We start from the raw sequence: 16,693 nt of genomic DNA on the forward strand, positions 1-16,693 counted from the left end.
GAGGTGCTGGCCTTGCATGGCAGCCTTGCTTCCTTGTTTCAGGGGCAGCATAACTGTCCGTTACCTACTGCTGCAGAACAGATCGCCCCAAAGCTCAGTGGCTTAAAACAACGTAGATGTTTATTTTATGTATTTATTTGTTTTGAGACGGAGTCTTGCTCCGTCACCCAAGCTGGAGTGCGGTGGCACAATCTCGGCTCACTGCAACCTCTACCTCCTTGGTTCAAGCAATTCTCCTGCCTCGGCCTCCTGAGTAGCTGGGACTACAGCTGCCCGCCCCCACCCCTGGCTAATTGGATGTTTATTTTAAACAACATAGACATCTAACAGCTGGGCGTGGTCTAGGTGGGAGGGTTAGGCCTCAGGGTCTCCCTGAGATGGCAGTAAGGCTGGGGCTGGGACTCGAGCTGCAGGTGGGCTGGAGGCCTCAGCTCTTCCATGGGGCCTCCCCACAGGGCTGACCCAGAGCCAGTCCAGAGAGCAAAGCGCCAGGCGTGCTGACTCTGGGACCCGGCGGCCACTTGGCCATTCCTACCATATCCTGGTTAGTGACAGAAGGGACTCGGGGTCGGAGCAACACCAGGGCCACAGGCAGGTCCTGCCGGTCAGAGGACCCAGGCTTCCAGGTCAGCTGAGCCTGGATTTCTCCAGGGCTGATGGAGTCACCAGGCCCTCCTGCCGTCCAGGGCCGGGAAGGGTCTCACCCCCTCCGCCTGGCACACCATTGGGGCGTCTCTGGTGTGTAAAGGGGCTGGACGGGGCGTGGGGCCCTGGAGGGGTGCGGGAAAGGAGTCTCCACCCCCAGCCATCCCCGCCTCCGACGGCACTGGTCCTTTAGGGAGGGGCGCCCTTCGCTCGCTGGCGCTTCCCCGAGGTTCCCTCGCAGTGGGGGCCGAGCTGTCGCTGGAGGCGGGGCAGGGCGGGGCGGGGCGGGGGGCGGTGAGGTAATTTCCGCGATCGGCGTCAGTGCCCGGGGCAGAATCGAAACTGAGAGCTCCTGGGCAGGCTCGGCAGGGCAGGCAGCTCCAGGAGGGTGAGCGCAGGCATCCTAGGGCAGAGGGGCGCGGGCACGGGGGCCCAGGGGCAGCTCCAGGAGGGTGAGCGCAGGGGTCCCAGGACGGAGGGGCGGGGACACGGGCGTCCAGGGGCAGCTCCAGGAGGGTGAGCACAGGGGTCCCAGGGCGGAGGGGCGGGGGCACAGGGGCCCAGGGGCGGCTCCAGGAGGGTGAGCGCAGGGGTCCCAGGGTGGGGGCGCGGGGGTACGGGGGTCCAGGGGCGGCTCCAGGATGGTGAGCACGGGGTCCCAGGGTGGCGGGGCCGGAGGCGCAGGGGTCCGGGAGGGCGAGTGCAGCCGGGGGTGCGGGGTCCCAGGAGCCGCAGACCCAGCCCGGGACAGTGCAGCCCGCCCGGGACCGGCGTGCTCCACAGCAAGCCCCAGCCCTGTGGTCTGTGCACCCACTGGGAGCGCAGGATTTTGGGGTCTCAGCTCCTGTCCTTTTTGGACGGCAGACTCGGCTGTTTTCTCAGAGGGGTCCCCGGGGAGTGCTGGGTTCTCATACTCAAGTCTGCCTCCAGTCTGTTGCTTTTAAACTTCCTCCTCTTGTTGCATCTCAGCTGCAGTGGGGACCCGGGGACCCATCTCTTCCTGACACCCTGAGCTCTGGTGAGCACTGCACCCTCCTCTCCCTGAGGCCCCTCCCCAGGTGCAGATGTCGGGACCTCTTTTCCTGGGGCCAGTGGTCACTTAACAGAAAAGGAGGTTCTGTGTCCTTAGAAGAGTCAGGAGCCTGAGGCCCTGGGGTGCACAGGACCCCCGGCTGGGGGAGAGGGGTGCGACCTCCTGGGGGCGGCACTGTGCCAAGGGCTCTGCCCCCTCCAGGGCTCCACAAGCAGCCACCTTGGCTCCTTCTAGGCGGGGCCTGAGACCCTTCAGGAGGGAGGGTCTGGCTGTGTCCGGGTCAGTGAGCCCTGACTCCCTGACAGGACACAGCTGCTGCCAAGGCCTCAGCCTCAGGGTGGGCAGAGCCCCAGCTCCTTGCTTGGTGGAGGGGCCATGCTTCTCAGCTGGGCGTGGAGCAGATGTCCCCCAGCCTCAGTCTCAGTCTCACCTGCTCCTTCTGTCGCAGGCTTCGAACCGTGGCCAACAGTCCTAGTGGACCACGTGGACCCGTGAGCTCAGGAGCCTCGGACGCTGTCCCGGAGAGCCAAGCTGGTGTTCGAGGTGGCGCCTCCAGGGTCCAGCCTGCTGCCCAACAGCCCCGCGGCCACCAGGGGGCCGTCCCTGGCCCGGCTGTGTGCCCTGGTGGACCTGTGTCTGGGCTGCTCCCGCTGCACCCAGCGGCTCAATGAAAGCACGTACGCCCTCCGCAGGGTGGAGCATGACTGCTCCCACGAGATCCTGCTGGCCCGCTTCAAGCAGGCCACCAAAAGCAAGGTCTGGCGCATGGTGGGCTGCCGGCCCACCTTCCCAAGGCCCTTGTGCTACCAAGTCTGTCGCTACTATAGCCCTGGCCTCGGCTGCCGGCGCCACCGAAACCGGTGCACCTTTGCCCGCAGTCGCGAGGAAGCCCTGGTCTGGACCTTTGAGCGTCAGCACAACCTCCAGCGCCTGTGGCTGAAGGCAGAGGTGCAGGGCGGTGGGGCCCAGGGAGGGGCAGGCCGGGCGGCTGATGCCATCCTCACAGAGTTTGGCGGCCGCTTCGAGCTGCTCTGCTCCCTCTGCTTCAGGCGCTGCCCCCCACGTGTCTGTCGCGTGGACCCCCAGGGGCAGTGCCCTGAGCACGGAGCCTGCCCCTCCCTCCTGGCCCATGTGAGCGCTGAGGGCCGCCGCAAGCAACAGTTTGTGACGGTGAGGCCACAGCCCCGGGCTGGCCAGCCTCCCGCCTACTGCAGGTTTGTGGGGCGCGGGCAGCCATGCTGGCGTGGGGAGTCCCGCTGCCAGTTCGCACACAGCGCCGTGGAGATGGCTGTGTGGGAGGCCGAGCAGCTGGGTGGTCTCCAGCGGGGGGACCTGCTCACACCCCCTGCCCCTGATGGCGACGGGCGCACGGTCCCCCTCGGCCAGCCCCCTGGGGCCCAGCTGTACTGCCCGGCCTGCTTGGTCACCTGCCACTCTCAGGAGGCCTTCGAGAACCACTGCGCATCCTCGGAACACGCACAGATGGTGGCCTTCGACCAGGCCGTGCCCTGGGAGCACCGTTCCCCACCCCCGGGACTCTCCAAGTTCGAGCTCTGCCCAAAGTAAGGATGCCCGGGGCAGGAGCTTGGGGTGGGGCATGAGCCCACTGTAGGCAGAGCCAGAGGCTCCCAGGTTCAGTGGACGGTGGCCTCCCTGCCACCTGCTGGGGGCTGAAACCATGGTGGCCTCTGAGGACCTGGATAAGGGAGGCTCATGTTTGGGAACTGCTTGAGCCAGGCCTTGTCCCGGAGCACAGGAGTGGGTGGGACGAATAAAGCCCCTGGTCCCTGCAGAGGCCAGCATTGGGCTGAGGGGGTCCCGGCCTTTGAACTCAGCACGGTGGCTGTGCCTCCGTGTAGCCCTGCCGACCTGCCTGTCCCCCAGGCCTGACCTCTGTGAGTATGGCGACGCCTGCACCAAGGCGCACTCAGCACAGGAGCTGCAGGAGTGGATCCAGCGCAGGCGGGCTGTGGAGCTGCGGGGGCAGGCGGCCTGGCAGGATGGGCTGGTGCCCTACCAGGAGCGGCTGCTGGCCGAGTACCAGCGCAGCAGCAGTGAGGTCCTTGTGGTAAGTGGGCCCTGGCAGTGGGTGGGGTGGGGTCCAGGCCTCCTGCTGAAGGCTAGACTTCCACACAGCTGACAGAGACCCTTGATGGAGTGCGTGTCACCTGCAACCAGCCCCTGATGTATCAGGCCCAGGAGAGGAAGACCCAGTACAGCTGGACGTTTGCCGTCCACTCTGAGGTGAGCAGAGAGCAGCTTCGACTGGGCGGAGGGAGCCCTGGGGAAGTGGTGACCTCAGCCTGGGCAGACGTCGAGAGTCTAGGTCATGGAGCTAATACCAAGGCACCACCACTTAGCGCCTGCGTGACCTGCGGCAGGTCCCTTAGCCTCTCTGCCTCAGTCTCCTCACCTACAGACAGGGGGCCCGGGAGAGTCCTGCCCTGGTAGGGTTACTCTGTAGAGTAGACGGGTTAAAACAAGGATTTGGCCAGGTGCCGAGGCTCATGCCTGTAATCCCAGTACTTTAAGAGGCCAAGGCAGGTGGATCACTTGAGGTCGGGAGTTTGAGACCAGCCTGGCCAATATGGCAAAACTCCGTCTCTACTAAAAATCCAAAAAAAAAAAAAAAGAAAAAAAAAATTATCCTGGTATTTGGATTATCTACTAAAAATCCAAAAAATAAAAATAAAATAAAGTAGGCCGGGCGCGGTGGCTCAAGCCTGTAATCCCAGCACTTTGGGAGGCTGAGACGGGCGGATCGCGAGGTCAGGAGATCGAGACCATCCTGGCTAACACGGTGAAACCCCGTCTCTACTAAAAAATACAAAAAACTAGCCGGGCGAGGTGGCGGGCGCCTGTAGTCCCAGCTACTCGGGAGGCTGAGGCAGGAGAATGGCGTAAACCTGGGAGGCGGAGCTTGCAGTGAGCTGAGATTCAGCCACTGCACTCCAGCCCAGGCGACAGAGCAAGACTCCGTCTCAAAAATAAATAAATAAATAAATAAATAAATAAATAAAAATAAAATAAAGTAAACCCATCATGGTGGTGGGTTCCTGTAATCCCATCTACTCAGGAGACTGAGGCAGGAGAATCACTTGAACCCGGGAGGCGGAGGTTGTAGTGAGTTGAGATCATGCCTTTGCACTCCAGCCTGGCGACAAGAGCGAAACTCCGTCTCAAAAACAAAAACAAAAACAAGGATTCACCAGGGTCTGGCACCTGGAGAGTGGGTGGTGAGGCCTCAAGCTGCCCACATTGCCCCACGGAACATCCACAAGGGCCCCAGGAAGGTTCAGCGACCCCCATTTAGCACAGGAGGAAACTGAGGTTGACAGAGGCCGGGTGACCTGCTTGCGTTCCATCCAGGAAGTGGCAGGGCCGGGACCTGAACCCTGCACTTGGGCTACACTGGCCAGGCTGCATCTCGGGAGGGTCGGGGGGAGTCCTGGGCCCTCCTCACTGTCCAGCCTCCTCTCCAGGAACCCCTGCTACATGTGGCCCTGCTGAAGCAGGAGCCTGGAGCCAACTTCTCCCTGGTGGCTCCCGGCCTCCCGTCGGGCCGGCTCTACGCACGGGGTGAGCGCTTCCGTTTGCCCAGCTCCGCTGCCGACTTCCAGGTCGGAGTGAGTGTGCAGGCCGCCTCCTTTGGCACCTTTGAGCAATGGGTGGTCTTCGACTTTGGCCGCCGGCCGGTGCTGCTGCGGAAGCTGGGGCTGCAGCTGGGCCAGGGGCGTCACCCAGAACCCTACAGCAGTCTGGCGCTCGGCCACCCTGAGGAGATGGAGCGCTGGCACACTGGCAACCGCCACGTGGTGCCTGCCGTGGAGCGGACGGCCGAGCAGACAGCCCTGATGGCCAAGTACAAGGACCCTGCCCTGGCCCTAGAGTTCAACCGCAGCGGCCTGGCCTGGGGCCCCATCTCACCAACAAACTATCGGCAGAGGATGCACCAGTTTCTCTATGAGGAGGAGACAGCTCAGCAGCAGCTGGTGGCCAAGTGAGCTGGGGGGCAACGGGAGCGGCTGAGGGTAGCAGGAGCAGCTGGGGCAACGGGAGCGGCTGAGGGTAGCGGGAGCAGCTGGGGGAACGGGAGCGGCTGGGGCAACAGGAGTGGATGGGGGCGTGGACTTGGCAGTGGGGCTGGCAGCTGTGGCCCCATGACCTGACCCAGGCCATCCTGCCAGGCTGACCCTGCGGGGCCCGGTGTTCCTGAAGACGGCATTGCAGACGCCAGCGCTGAACATGCTCTTCGCGCCTCCGGGAGCACTGTACGCAGAGGTCCCCGTCCCCCCGTCCCTGATGCCAGACACAGACCAGGGCTTCCTGCTGGGCCGGGCGGTCAGCACAGCCCTGGTGGCCCCCGTCCCCGCACCCAACAATGCAGTGTTCGAGGTGCGGCTGGAGAAGCGGGCCAGCTCGGAGCAGGTGCTGTGGCTGCTGCTTCCCGCCCGCTGCTGCTTGGCCCTGGGGCTGCAGCCTGAGGCCCGCCTGGTCCTGGAGGTGCAGTTCCAGATTGACCCGATGACCTTCCGCCTCTGGCACCAGGCAGTGGACACGCTGCCTGAGGAGCAGCTGGTGGTGCCTGACTTGCCCACCTGCGCCCTGCCCAGACCTTGGTCTGTCCCACCCTTGCGGCGTGGCAACCGCAAGCAGGAGCTGGCCGTGGCGCTCATCGCGGGCTGGGGCCCTGGGGATGGGAAGCGTGTCCCCCCACTGCTCATCTATGGCCCCTTTGGCACCGGCAAGACCTACACGCTGGCCATGGCCTCCCTCGAGGTCATCCGGAGGCCTCAAGCCAAGGTGCTCATCTGCACACACACCAACAGGTAAGCCTGAGCCTGGCCTGCCCCCCCTCACCTGACGCCCAGCCCAAGCCGACACTGGGCAGGCAGTCAGCCCCTAAGCATGCTGCAGTCCTCTGATTCTGCAGGGACCTTCCCTGTAGCCGACCAGCCTTGGACTTTGGCTTTATCAGACCCAGCTCAGGGCACGCAGGGTGGCCAAGTCTGCTGTCAGGTGAGGAGCTGGGTGCCTCTGCCGGGGCCCTGGCCCAAAGAGAGAGTCACGGGGAAGGCTGCAGCATGGTCCACCCAGCAGTTCCTGGAGATGAATCTTGTTTTTGGTTTTTATAGAAACACAGATTTTTGTCCTAACCACAAAGTTCCCCTTTGGTTTATGTGGTTTCCTCGGGTCCCTGCCACCACCAGCTGCCCAGACCGGGGCCTCCCCATCCCTGCACAGTGGGGAGTGGGAGGAAGAGCCTGGGACAGTGGCCATACGTCCCGGGCTGATTTCTGGATTAGGGGTTCTGGGGGCCTGGGAGGCAGGTGTCTGCAGTGTCAGAGGGGCTGCTGGGCTCGCCCAGGTGTTACCCAAAGCCCTCCGTGGCCTCTTGCCCCTCGGACTCCTGAGAGTCCACACCAGCATTTGCTGCTCACCTCTGACAGCCAGACAAGGGCTGTGCTCAGGGGCAGCTCGGCTGGGCACACAGTAGGTGCTTTAGCGGACAGCACTGAGGCCCCCAGCAAGAAGGCCATGAACTCCTCCCCTCACGCAGCGCTGCCGACATCTACATCCGGGAGTATTTCCACAGCCACGTCAGCGGCGGCCACCCCGAGGCCACTCCTCTCCGTGTGATGTACACGGACCGGCCACCGAGCCACACGGACCCGGTCACGCTGCAATACTGTTGCCTGACCGATGACCACCAGGCTTTCCGCCCGCCCACGTGGGCAGAGCTGGCACGGCACCGGGTGGTGGTCACCACCACCTCCCAGGCCCGCGAGCTCAGGGTGCCGGTCGGCTTCTTCTCCCACATTCTCATCGACGAGGCGGCCCAGATGCTGGAGTGTGAGGCCCTCACCCCGCTGGCCTACGCCTCGCGCGGCACCCGCCTCGTGCTGGCAGGCGACCACATGCAGGTCACGCCCCGGCTCTTCAGTGTTGCCAGGGCCCGGGCGGCCGAGCACACGCTGCTGCACCGCCTCTTCCTGTACTACCAGCAGGAGACGCACGAGGTGGCACGGCAGAGCCGCCTGGTCTTCCATGAGAACTACCGCTGCACGGAGGCCATCGTCAGCTTCGTCTCCCGGCACTTCTACGTGGCCAAGGGCAACCCCATCCACGCCAGGGGCAAGGTTCCGCCCCACCCCCGGCACTACCCACTCATGTTCTGCCACGTGGCGGGCAGCCCAGACCGGGACATATCTACGACGTCCTGGCTGAATCTGGCTGAGATTGCCCAGGCTGTCGAGAAGGTGCAGGAGGCCTACAACACCTGGCCCAGCTGCTGGGGTGTCCGTGAGCAGAGGCACATCTGCGTCGTGTCCCACGGTGCTCAGGTGAGCCCGGCCAGCCCCCGACGGCACCCCTGCTGCGGGAGGGGAGTCTGCCGGCTGACGGACGAGCCCGCTGCCCCAGTGACGCCATCCGTAAGAGGGGCCGCAGTATTTGCCTCCCAGGGCTGATGTGGGGCTCCGCCCCGGAGGTGTCTGGAGCTTGGTGGGGGTGCCGTTTCCTGGTCGGGGGTGGCGGAGTCCTCACTGCGTCTGGCGCTCATCCCCGGCCCTGCTTCGTCTTCAGGTCAGTGCGCTGAGGCAGGAGCTGAGGAGGCGGGACCTAGGCCAGGTGTCTGTGGGCAGTTTTGAGATCCTGCCAGGTGGGTGACCAGCGGGGCCGAGTGCTGCCAGCTGCCCCAGGATGCCCCGGGTGGCTCGGCCCACTCAGCCTGGCATCGGCGGGCGTGGGGTCGGTCCCACTGTCCGGCGTGCCCAGCCTGACCGCGTGCCCTCTGCAGGGCGGCAGTTCCGGGTGGTGGTGCTCAGCACGGTGCACACCTGCCAGAGCCTGCTCAGCCCCGGGGCACCGGCCCCCGAGTTCTTCACCGACGCCCGCGTGCTCAACACCGTCCTGACCCGCGCCCAGTCCCAGCTGGTGGTGGTGGGGGACGCCGTGGCCCTCTGCTCCTTCGGGGCCTGTGGCAAGCTCTGGGAGAGCTTCATCCGCGAGTGCGTGGAACGGCACAGCGTCTGCCCCGAGGGCCTGTCCATGGAGCAGGTGGAGCAGGGCGTGGCGCAGAGACGGCGCTGGCTCCCCCGAGGCACGCGAGCTGGGGCCGCCGGGAACTGGGAGGCTGCCCCGGAGCCAGCAGGGGACCCGGCCGAGGAACCAGCGACTGTGGTGACGGCCACAGTGAAGGCAGAGCCGGGAGACGAGGCTCTGAGCCCAGCCTCCGGAGACATCACGGCAACCACAGCGCAGACGGAGGCTGCGGCCGCGCCAGCAGGAGAAGCAGTGAAGGAGGACGCGGCGCCCGGGGCCTGGGCGGTGGGAGCGGCCGCTGCGGCAGGCCTGGAGTCCACGGAGCCCGAGGACGCGGAGGCTGACTTCTGGCCGTGGGACGGGGAGCTCAACGCCGACGACGCCATCCTGCGGGAGCTGCTGGATGAGAGCCAGAAGGTGATGGTGACCGTCGGGGAGGACGGGCTGCTGGACACCGTCGCCAGGCCAGAGTCCCCGCGGCAGGCCCGGCTGTACGAGAACCTGCCCCCGGCTGCGCTGCGGAAGCTGCTGCGTGCGGAGCCGGGGCGGTACCGTCACTGCACCTTCGTGCAGGAGACCTTTGAGCGGGCGTCCGCCATCCCGCTGGACGACGCCTCCTCGGGCCCCATCCCGGTCAGGGGCCGCCTGGACTGTGGGATGGCCTTCACCGGGGATGAGGTGCTGGTGCAGCTCCTTTCGGGAGACAGGACCCCCGAGGGGCGGCTTCGGGGCCGCGTGCTGGGCGTGCTGAAGAGGCGGCGGCAGGAGCTGGCGTTTGTGTGCCGCATGGACAGGTGGGACCCGCGCATCATGGTCCCCATCAATGGCTCCGTGACCAAGATCTTTGTGGCCGAGCTGAAGGACCCATCGCGGGTCCCCGTCTACGGCCTCCGGAAGGGCCGGCTGCAGCGTGTGGGGTTTGAGAGGCTCACGGCGGAGGCGCGGCACAGCCGGCTCTTCTGGGTCCACATTGTCCTGTGGCGGCCAGGCTTCTACTACCCGCTGGGCATCGTCCGGGAGGTGCTGCCTGAGGCCAGCACCTGGGAGCAGGGCCTCCGCATCCTTGGCCTGGAGTACAGCTTGAGGGTGCCCCCGTCGGACTTGGCTGCCATCACCAAGGCACTGCAGAAATACCAAACGGAGCTTGGCCGGGTTGCCGGCCGCCGAGAGGACTGCCGCGCCTTCCTGACCTTCACTGTGGACCCCCAGGGCGCCTGCAACCTCGATGATGCCCTCAGTGTCCGAGACCTGGGTCCCCGGTGCGAGGTGGCTGTGCACATCACTGATGTTGCCAGCTTCGTGCCCAGGGACGGGGTGCTGGACGTGGAGGCCCGAAGGCAGGGTGCTGCGTTCTATGCCCCTGGCCGGGAACCAGTGCCCATGCTGCCTGCCAGCCTCTGCCAGGACATCCTCAGCCTCCTGCCGGGCCGGGACCGCCTGGCCATCTCCCTGTTCCTCACCATGGAGAAAGCCAGTGGCCAGCTGAAGAGCCTGCACTTTGCACCCTCCGTGGTCCGCTCTGACCGCCAGCTGTCCTACGAGGAGGCAGAGCAGGTGATCAGGCAGCACCCGGGTGCCGGCCGTGAGCTGCCAGCCCACCTGGACTCTGTGGACGCCTGCGTCGTGGCCGCGTGCTACTTCTCTCGGCTGCTGCGCCGGCACCGCCTGCAGTCCGACTGCTTCTACGAGCAGCCGGACGAGGACAGCACCCTGGGCTTCCGCGCGGCCCACATCATGGTGAAGGAGTACATGATTCAGTTTAACAGGCTCGTGGCAGAGTTCCTTGTGGGCAGCGAACGCACACGGACGGTCACGCCTCTGCGGTGGCAGCCAGCACCCCACAGCCAGCAGCTCAAGGCCCTGTGTGAGAAGCATGGGGAGCGGGTGCCCCTGTCACTGCACCTCAACCACCACCTGCGTGGCGGTGGGGGCAGCGCCCCCGACACACAGCTGCACCTCCTGGCCTCCCTCTGGAAGCAGGTCCAGTTTGCCGCCCGCACTCAGGACTACGAGCAGATGGTGGATTTAGTCACCACGGACGACATGCACCCGTTCCTGGCTCCTGCAGGCCGCGACCTCCGCAAGGCCTTGGAGCGCTCGGCGTTCGGCCGCTGCACCTGGGGCCACCGGCAGCAGGGTGGTCACTACTCGCTGCAGGTGGAATGGTACACATGGGCCACCTCACCCATCCGCAGGTACCTGGACGTGGTGTTGCAGCGGCAGATCCTGCTGGCACTGGGCCATGGGGGCTCCGCCTACTCTGCCAGGGACATTGATGGGCTCTGCCAGGGCTTCAGCCTCCAGCATGCACTTGCCCAGAGCTATCAGCGGCGGGCGCAGAGCCTGCACCTGGCCGTGCAGCTCAAGGCCCAGCCTCTGGACAAGCTGGGCTTCGTGGTGGATGTGGAGGCAGGCTCCCGCTGCTTCCGGCTGCAATTCCCCAGCAACCGGGAGACGCTGCCCGACCCCTGCCCCGTCCCCTACAGCTCCCTGCAGCTGGCCGAGCACCCCCGCGCCCTGGCAGGCCGGCCGGGCATGCAGCTCCTGTGGCGGCGCCGTGTCTACTCAGTGCAGGGATCCGGCCCGCCCTTGCCACTGCCTGGCACTGTGCTGGACCCACACACCTGGGCCGTGGAGACGGCTCTGTGGAAGCAGCTGCTGGTGCTGGTGGAGCTGCAGCGCTGGCCGGAGGCGGCTGCTCTCATCCAGGAGAAGGGTGAGGCGTCCCCACGGCGGGGGCTGGTGCAGGTGCAGCGGAGTCGCTGTGGCCATTTCCTGGAGGTGGCCCGGGAGCTGGGCAGTGGGGACACCCTGCAGGTGCAGCTCGGCGCCAGCCTGCAGCACGGCTTCCTGGTACCGAGCCTTCAGCTCTGGACTGTGGCACCCGGCTTCAGCCTCTGCCTGGAGCACGTGGAGCGGCCTGGAGACTGCTTCCTGGGCCACGTGTACCAGGCCCCGCGGGACCGCTATCGCGACGTGGATGAGTACGCCTGTGTGTGGGAGCCATTCTGCGCTCTGGAGTCGGCCACTGGTGCAGTTGCCGAGAATGACGCTGTCACACTTCAGCACCTGAGTGTTTCCTGGGATGTGTCACGGATGCCGCAGGGGCAGCTGCAGGGCGCCTTCCGCCTGGAGGCCGCCTTCCTCGAGGAGAACTGTGTCGACATCAACCTCAGTTGCTGCTACCTCTGCATCCGGCTCGAGGGGCTGCCGGCTCCCACGGCCAGCCCACGCCCCGGGCCCAGCAGCCTCGGCCCTGGCCTGAGTGTCGACCCCGGCACATACACCTGGGTGGCGCATGGGCAGACGGAGGACTGGGACCAGGAGTGCCGGGCAGACCGGCAGGAGGCTCCCAGACAGGTGCACCTCTTCATCCACCACATGGGCATGGAGAAGGTTCCAGAAGAGGTGCTGAGGCCGGGCACCCTGTTCACCGTTGAGCTGCTGCCCAAGCAGCTTCCTGATCTGTGAGTGGCTTCCACCAACGGAGGCTGGGCTGGGGGACCACCCCTGGCTCCTCCCTTCTGGGAGGGGGGTGCCTCGTGGGGCAGCAGTCCCTTTCCTGGGAGTCCTGTTGGTTTTCCAGTGTCTGCCTTCACCCCCAGCCGCAAGGAGGAAGCCGTGCGTGGGCTAGAGGAGGCGTCCCCGCTGGTCACCAGCATCGCACTGGGCCGGCCTGTCCCGCAGCCCCTCTGCAGAGGTAGGTCTGCTCCACCCCTCCAGCTTCCCCTCTGACCCCCAACCCCACCCTGCGTGAGTGCTCAGGGAGGCTGCCCGGCTCTCAGTGATCCCCAGCAGGTTCCTGGAGCGGCAGACCTATGACATCCCCGGAGGCCGCCACAAGCTGAACCCCAGCCAGAACAGGGCGGTCAGGGAGGCTCTGGAGAAGCCTCTCACAGTCATCCAGGGCCCGCCAGGTAGGGCCCACGCAGGGGGAGCTGCCTTGGGCTGCCTTGGGCCACAGGGACCCCGGGGCTGGGCCACAATCTCCTGTTCTCCGGCTGCAGGTACAGGGAAGACGATCGTGGGCCTCCACATCATATTCTGGTTTCATAAATCAAACCAGGAGCAGGTGCAGCCCGGAGGCTCCCCCCATGGGGAGACGCAGCTGGGGGGTCCCTGCATCTTGTACTGCGGCCCCTCCAACAAGTCGGTGGATGTCCTGGCAGGTGTGCCGGGGTCGGCGGTGGGGGTCTCTGGGGTGCTGGCACGTGGGGCTAGACTCACGTCCCCCCACTGCCCTCAGAACTGCTCCTGAGAAGGATGGAGCTGAGGCCTCTCCGGGTGTACAGCGAGCAGGCCGAGGCCAGCGAGTTCCCAGTGCCGCGCCCGGGCAGCAGGAAGCTGCTCAGGAGGAACCCCCGGGAGGGGAGGCCGAACCAGAGCCTCAGGTGTGCCCGCTGTCTTTGGGGCTTGGGCCGGGTGGGGCCGAGCTGTCCCGCCAGCCCTGTGTAGGTGGGTCTCACTGAACTCTGCCCCCGGGATGGGCCTGCGTGGACAGGGCTCACTGTGTTCTGCCCGCCAGGAGCATCACCCTGCACCATCGGATCCGGCAGGCCCCCAACCCGTACTCGTCGGAAATCAAGGCCTTTGACACCCGGCTGCAGAGCGGGGAGCTTTTCTCCAGGGAGGACCTGGTCTTGTAAGCGGCAGGGGCCCGGGGGTGGAGCTGCCTGCAGCGTGGGGGCCCTGGGGTGACAGGCAGTGTCCCTGTCAGGTACAAGAAGGTCTTGTGGGAGGCTCGGAAGTTCGAGCTGGACCGGCACGAGGTCATCCTCTGCACCTGCTCCTGTGCAGCCTCCGCCAGCCTCAAAACCCTGGATGTGAGGCAGATCCTTGTCGATGAGGCAGGCATGGCCACAGAACCTGAAACTCTCATCCCCCTGGTGCGGTTCCCACAGGCCGAGAAGGTTGGTGGGGCGGGGTGTGTGGGTAGCAGGGGCAGGCGTCCCTGGCACAGTCTCGCACCTGAGGCACCCTGTGTGTGCGGACGTGGGCGTTGTGTGGGGCTGGGGTCCTTCTGGGTCTAGCAGTGTCAGGGCCAGGCCTGCCTGTTCCTCTAGGTGGTTCTTCTTGGAGACCACAAGCAGCTGCGGCCTGTGGTCAAGAACGAGTGGCTGCAAAACCTGGGTCTGGACCGGTCTCTGTTTGAGCGGTACCACGAGGACGCACACATGCTGGACACTCAGTACCGCATGGTGAGCCCGCCCCGCTCAGCCCCCAGCCCACCTGCAGCCCCTGGGCGGCCACAGCCCCAGGTGGCAGCTCCGGCACCTCTGACCAGTGCACATCCTTGCCTGCAGCACGAGGGCATCTGTGCCTTCCCCTCAGTGGCATTCTACAAGAGCAGGCTGAAGACGTGGCAGGGCCTGAAGAGGCTGCCCAGTGTCCTGGGCCACGCTGGCAAGGAGAGCTGCCCTGTCATCTTTGGCCACGTGCAGGGCCACGAGCGGAGCCTGCTGGTGTCCACGGATGAAGGGAATGAGAACTCCAAGGCCAACCTGGAGGAGGTGGCTGAGGTGGTGAGTGTCTGGTGCCTGGAGGTCAGGGAGGGCCTCCTGGAGGAGGGCAGGAGAGGCACCAGGGTCCGCTCCACCTGCCCCCTCGGCCCCTCAGGTCCGTATCACCAAGCAGCTGACCCTGGGGAGGACCATAGAGCCCCAGGACGTCGCCGTCCTCACGCCCTACAACGCGCAGGCCTCTGAGATCAGCAAGGCCCTTCGGCGAGAGGGCATCACTGGGGTGGCCGTGTCCTCCATCACCAAGAGCCAGGGTGAGGCTGGGGGCTCATGGGTGGGGCCGGGAGGGTGGGCGAAGTGGCCGCAGGGCCTCACCTTCCATCTTGCAGGGAGCGAGTGGCGCTATGTGCTGGTGAGCACCGTCCGCACCTGTGCCAAGAGTGACCTGGACCAGCGGCCCACCAAGAGCTGGCTCAAGAAGTTTCTGGGCTTCGTTGTGGACCCCAACCAAGTGAACGTGGCTGTCACGCGGGCCCAGGAGGGGCTCTGCCTGATCGGTGAGGGCAGGGCTGGGCTCTTCCTGGTGGGAACACAGGTGGGGCCAGGGCTGGGCTGGAGAGCCACCCGACTCCGCCTGACTCCTGCCTGACCCTGACCCCTCCCGCCTGACCCTGACCCCTCCCACCTGACCCTGCCTCCTCCCGCCTGACCCTGCCTCCTCCCGCCTGACCCTGACCCCTCCCGCCTGACTCTGACTCCTCCCGCCTGACTCTGACTCCTCCCACCTGACCCTGACTGACTCCCGCCTGACCCTGATCCCTCCCACCTGACCCTGACCCCTCCCGCCTGACCCTGACTCCTCCCACCTGACCCTGACCCCTCCCGCCTGACCCTGATCCCTCCCACCTGACCCTGACATCTCTCACCTGACCCTGACTCCTCCCACCTGACCCTGATCCCTCCCACCTGACCCTGATCCCTCCCACCTGACCCTGACATCTCTCACCTGACCCTGATCCCTCCCACCTGACCCTGATCCCTCCCACCTGACCCTGATCCCTCCCACCTGACCCTGACATCTCTCACCTGACCCTGACTCCTCCCACCTGACCCTGACCCCTCCCACCTGACCCTGATCCCTCCCACCTGACCCTGACATCTCTCACCTGACCCTGATCCCTCCCACCTGACCCTGATCCCTCCCACCTGACCCTGATCCCTCCCACCTGACCCTGACATCTCTCACCTGACCCTGATCCCTCCTGCCTGACCCTGACTCCTCCGGCCTGACCCTGACTCCTCCCACCTGACCCTGACCCCTCCCACCAGACTCTGACTCCTCCCACCTGACCCTGACCCCTCCCGCCTGACCCTGATCCCTCCCACCTGACCCTGATCCCTCCCACCTGACCCTGACATCTCTCACCTGACCCTGACTGACTCCCCCCTGACTCCCACCCTCATAGGAGACCACCTTCTCCTGCGCTGCTGCCCCCTCTGGCGTAGCCTCCTGGACTTCTGTGAGGCTCAGCAGAGCCTCGTGCCTGCCGGCCAGGTGCGCGTCTGCAGGAGGCCAACTATGCCTTCCTGAAGAGCCCTCCCCACCCGCAAGCTGCCAGGACTGGGAGGGCAAGTCCAGGGCCCCCCAACCTCCCCACCGCCCTCCACCATCAGCCTGCCTGGGCCAGCCTGCCTCCTGGCCTCGGGCTCTCCCTGGGGCGGGAAGTGGGCAGACTTGGAGGAGGAGGAACGGCGAGGGCCGGTCCCCACACCCCTGCTTCTCCTGGGCATCTGGGGACAAGGACACCTCTCAGGGTGGCCAAAAGGGGCTTCTTTGGGACCAGCGCACGGTAGTTCTGCTGTCCCTGGGAAGTCTCAGAACCAGGAAGGAAACCATATGGAGGCTGCCCTTTGACCTTTCGATGCCACCTGTGATTACTCTGGATGGCGTCTGTGGAGTTCAGGTTTATTCTGTATTTAAATGAACTCAAAGCCAGCATCCTGCCGGGCGTGGTAGCTCACGCCCGTAATCCAGCACTTTGGGAAGCCAAGGCGGGGGGATAACCTGAGGTCAGGAGTTCGAGACCAGCCTGGCCAACATGGTGAAACCCTGTCTCCACTAAAAACACAAAATTAGCTGGGCGTGGTGGCGTGCACCTGTAATCCCAGCTACTTGGGAGGCTGAGGCATGAGAATCGCTTGAATCCAGGAGGCAGAGGTTGCAGCGAGCTCTGATCGCACCACTGCCCTCCAGCCTGGGTGACAGAGCAAGACCCTGTCTCAAAAAAAAAAAAAAAAAAAAAACCAGCATCTGTTACTGGAACAGAGACCTCAGCCTAAGCTCAGGACAAGGAGGCCCCCTGGCAGAGGGGCCTTTTTCCCACCACCACCACCTGTGTCCTTCAGGGGCTGCTGACGGCAGCCCAAAGCCAGGGCCACCCCGCCCCACCCTGCCCTCTGAAATGTGAAAAGCCTGCAGTCTTCCCGCGGGCTGCGCGGTGGGCTGGGGGGG

The 16,693-nt window shown here is 65.4% G+C and overlaps 1 protein-coding gene across 7 annotated transcripts; it reads left to right on the forward strand.

Annotated features, from left to right (window-relative positions):
* Positions 1–970: 970 nt before the first annotated feature.
* On the forward strand, positions 971–16,504 carry LOC105470483 (helicase with zinc finger 2). 7 transcript variants are annotated; one of them, XM_011722530.2, is made up of 21 exons: positions 979–1,033; positions 1,615–1,663; positions 2,127–3,240; positions 3,563–3,746; positions 3,815–3,922; positions 5,161–5,678; positions 5,866–6,507; positions 7,239–8,022; positions 8,264–8,339; positions 8,478–12,189; positions 12,328–12,422; positions 12,508–12,639; positions 12,730–12,891; positions 12,969–13,113; positions 13,248–13,364; positions 13,440–13,632; positions 13,786–13,920; positions 14,026–14,244; positions 14,339–14,495; positions 14,571–14,738; positions 15,648–16,504. In XM_011722530.2, exons 3-21 carry the CDS (start codon positions 2,444–2,446, stop codon positions 15,770–15,772), a joined length of 8,469 nt encoding a protein of 2,822 aa, XP_011720832.2. In that variant the 5' UTR covers positions 979–1,033; positions 1,615–1,663; positions 2,127–2,443; the 3' UTR covers positions 15,773–16,504. The 7 variants fall into 7 exon arrangements, 6 of the variants coding, with proteins under 6 accessions (XP_011720834.2, XP_011720832.2, XP_070935147.1 ...); XM_071079046.1 differs by lacking the exon at positions 979–1,033 and adding an exon at positions 1,079–1,097; XM_071079045.1 differs by lacking the exon at positions 979–1,033 and adding an exon at positions 1,142–1,161.
* The last annotated feature ends 189 nt before the right edge of the window (positions 16,505–16,693 follow it).

The sequence above is a fragment of the Macaca nemestrina genome, chromosome 15 (assembly GCF_043159975.1).
Source record: "Macaca nemestrina isolate mMacNem1 chromosome 15, mMacNem.hap1, whole genome shotgun sequence".
NCBI classification, from domain to species: Eukaryota; Metazoa; Chordata; class Mammalia; order Primates; family Cercopithecidae; genus Macaca; species Macaca nemestrina.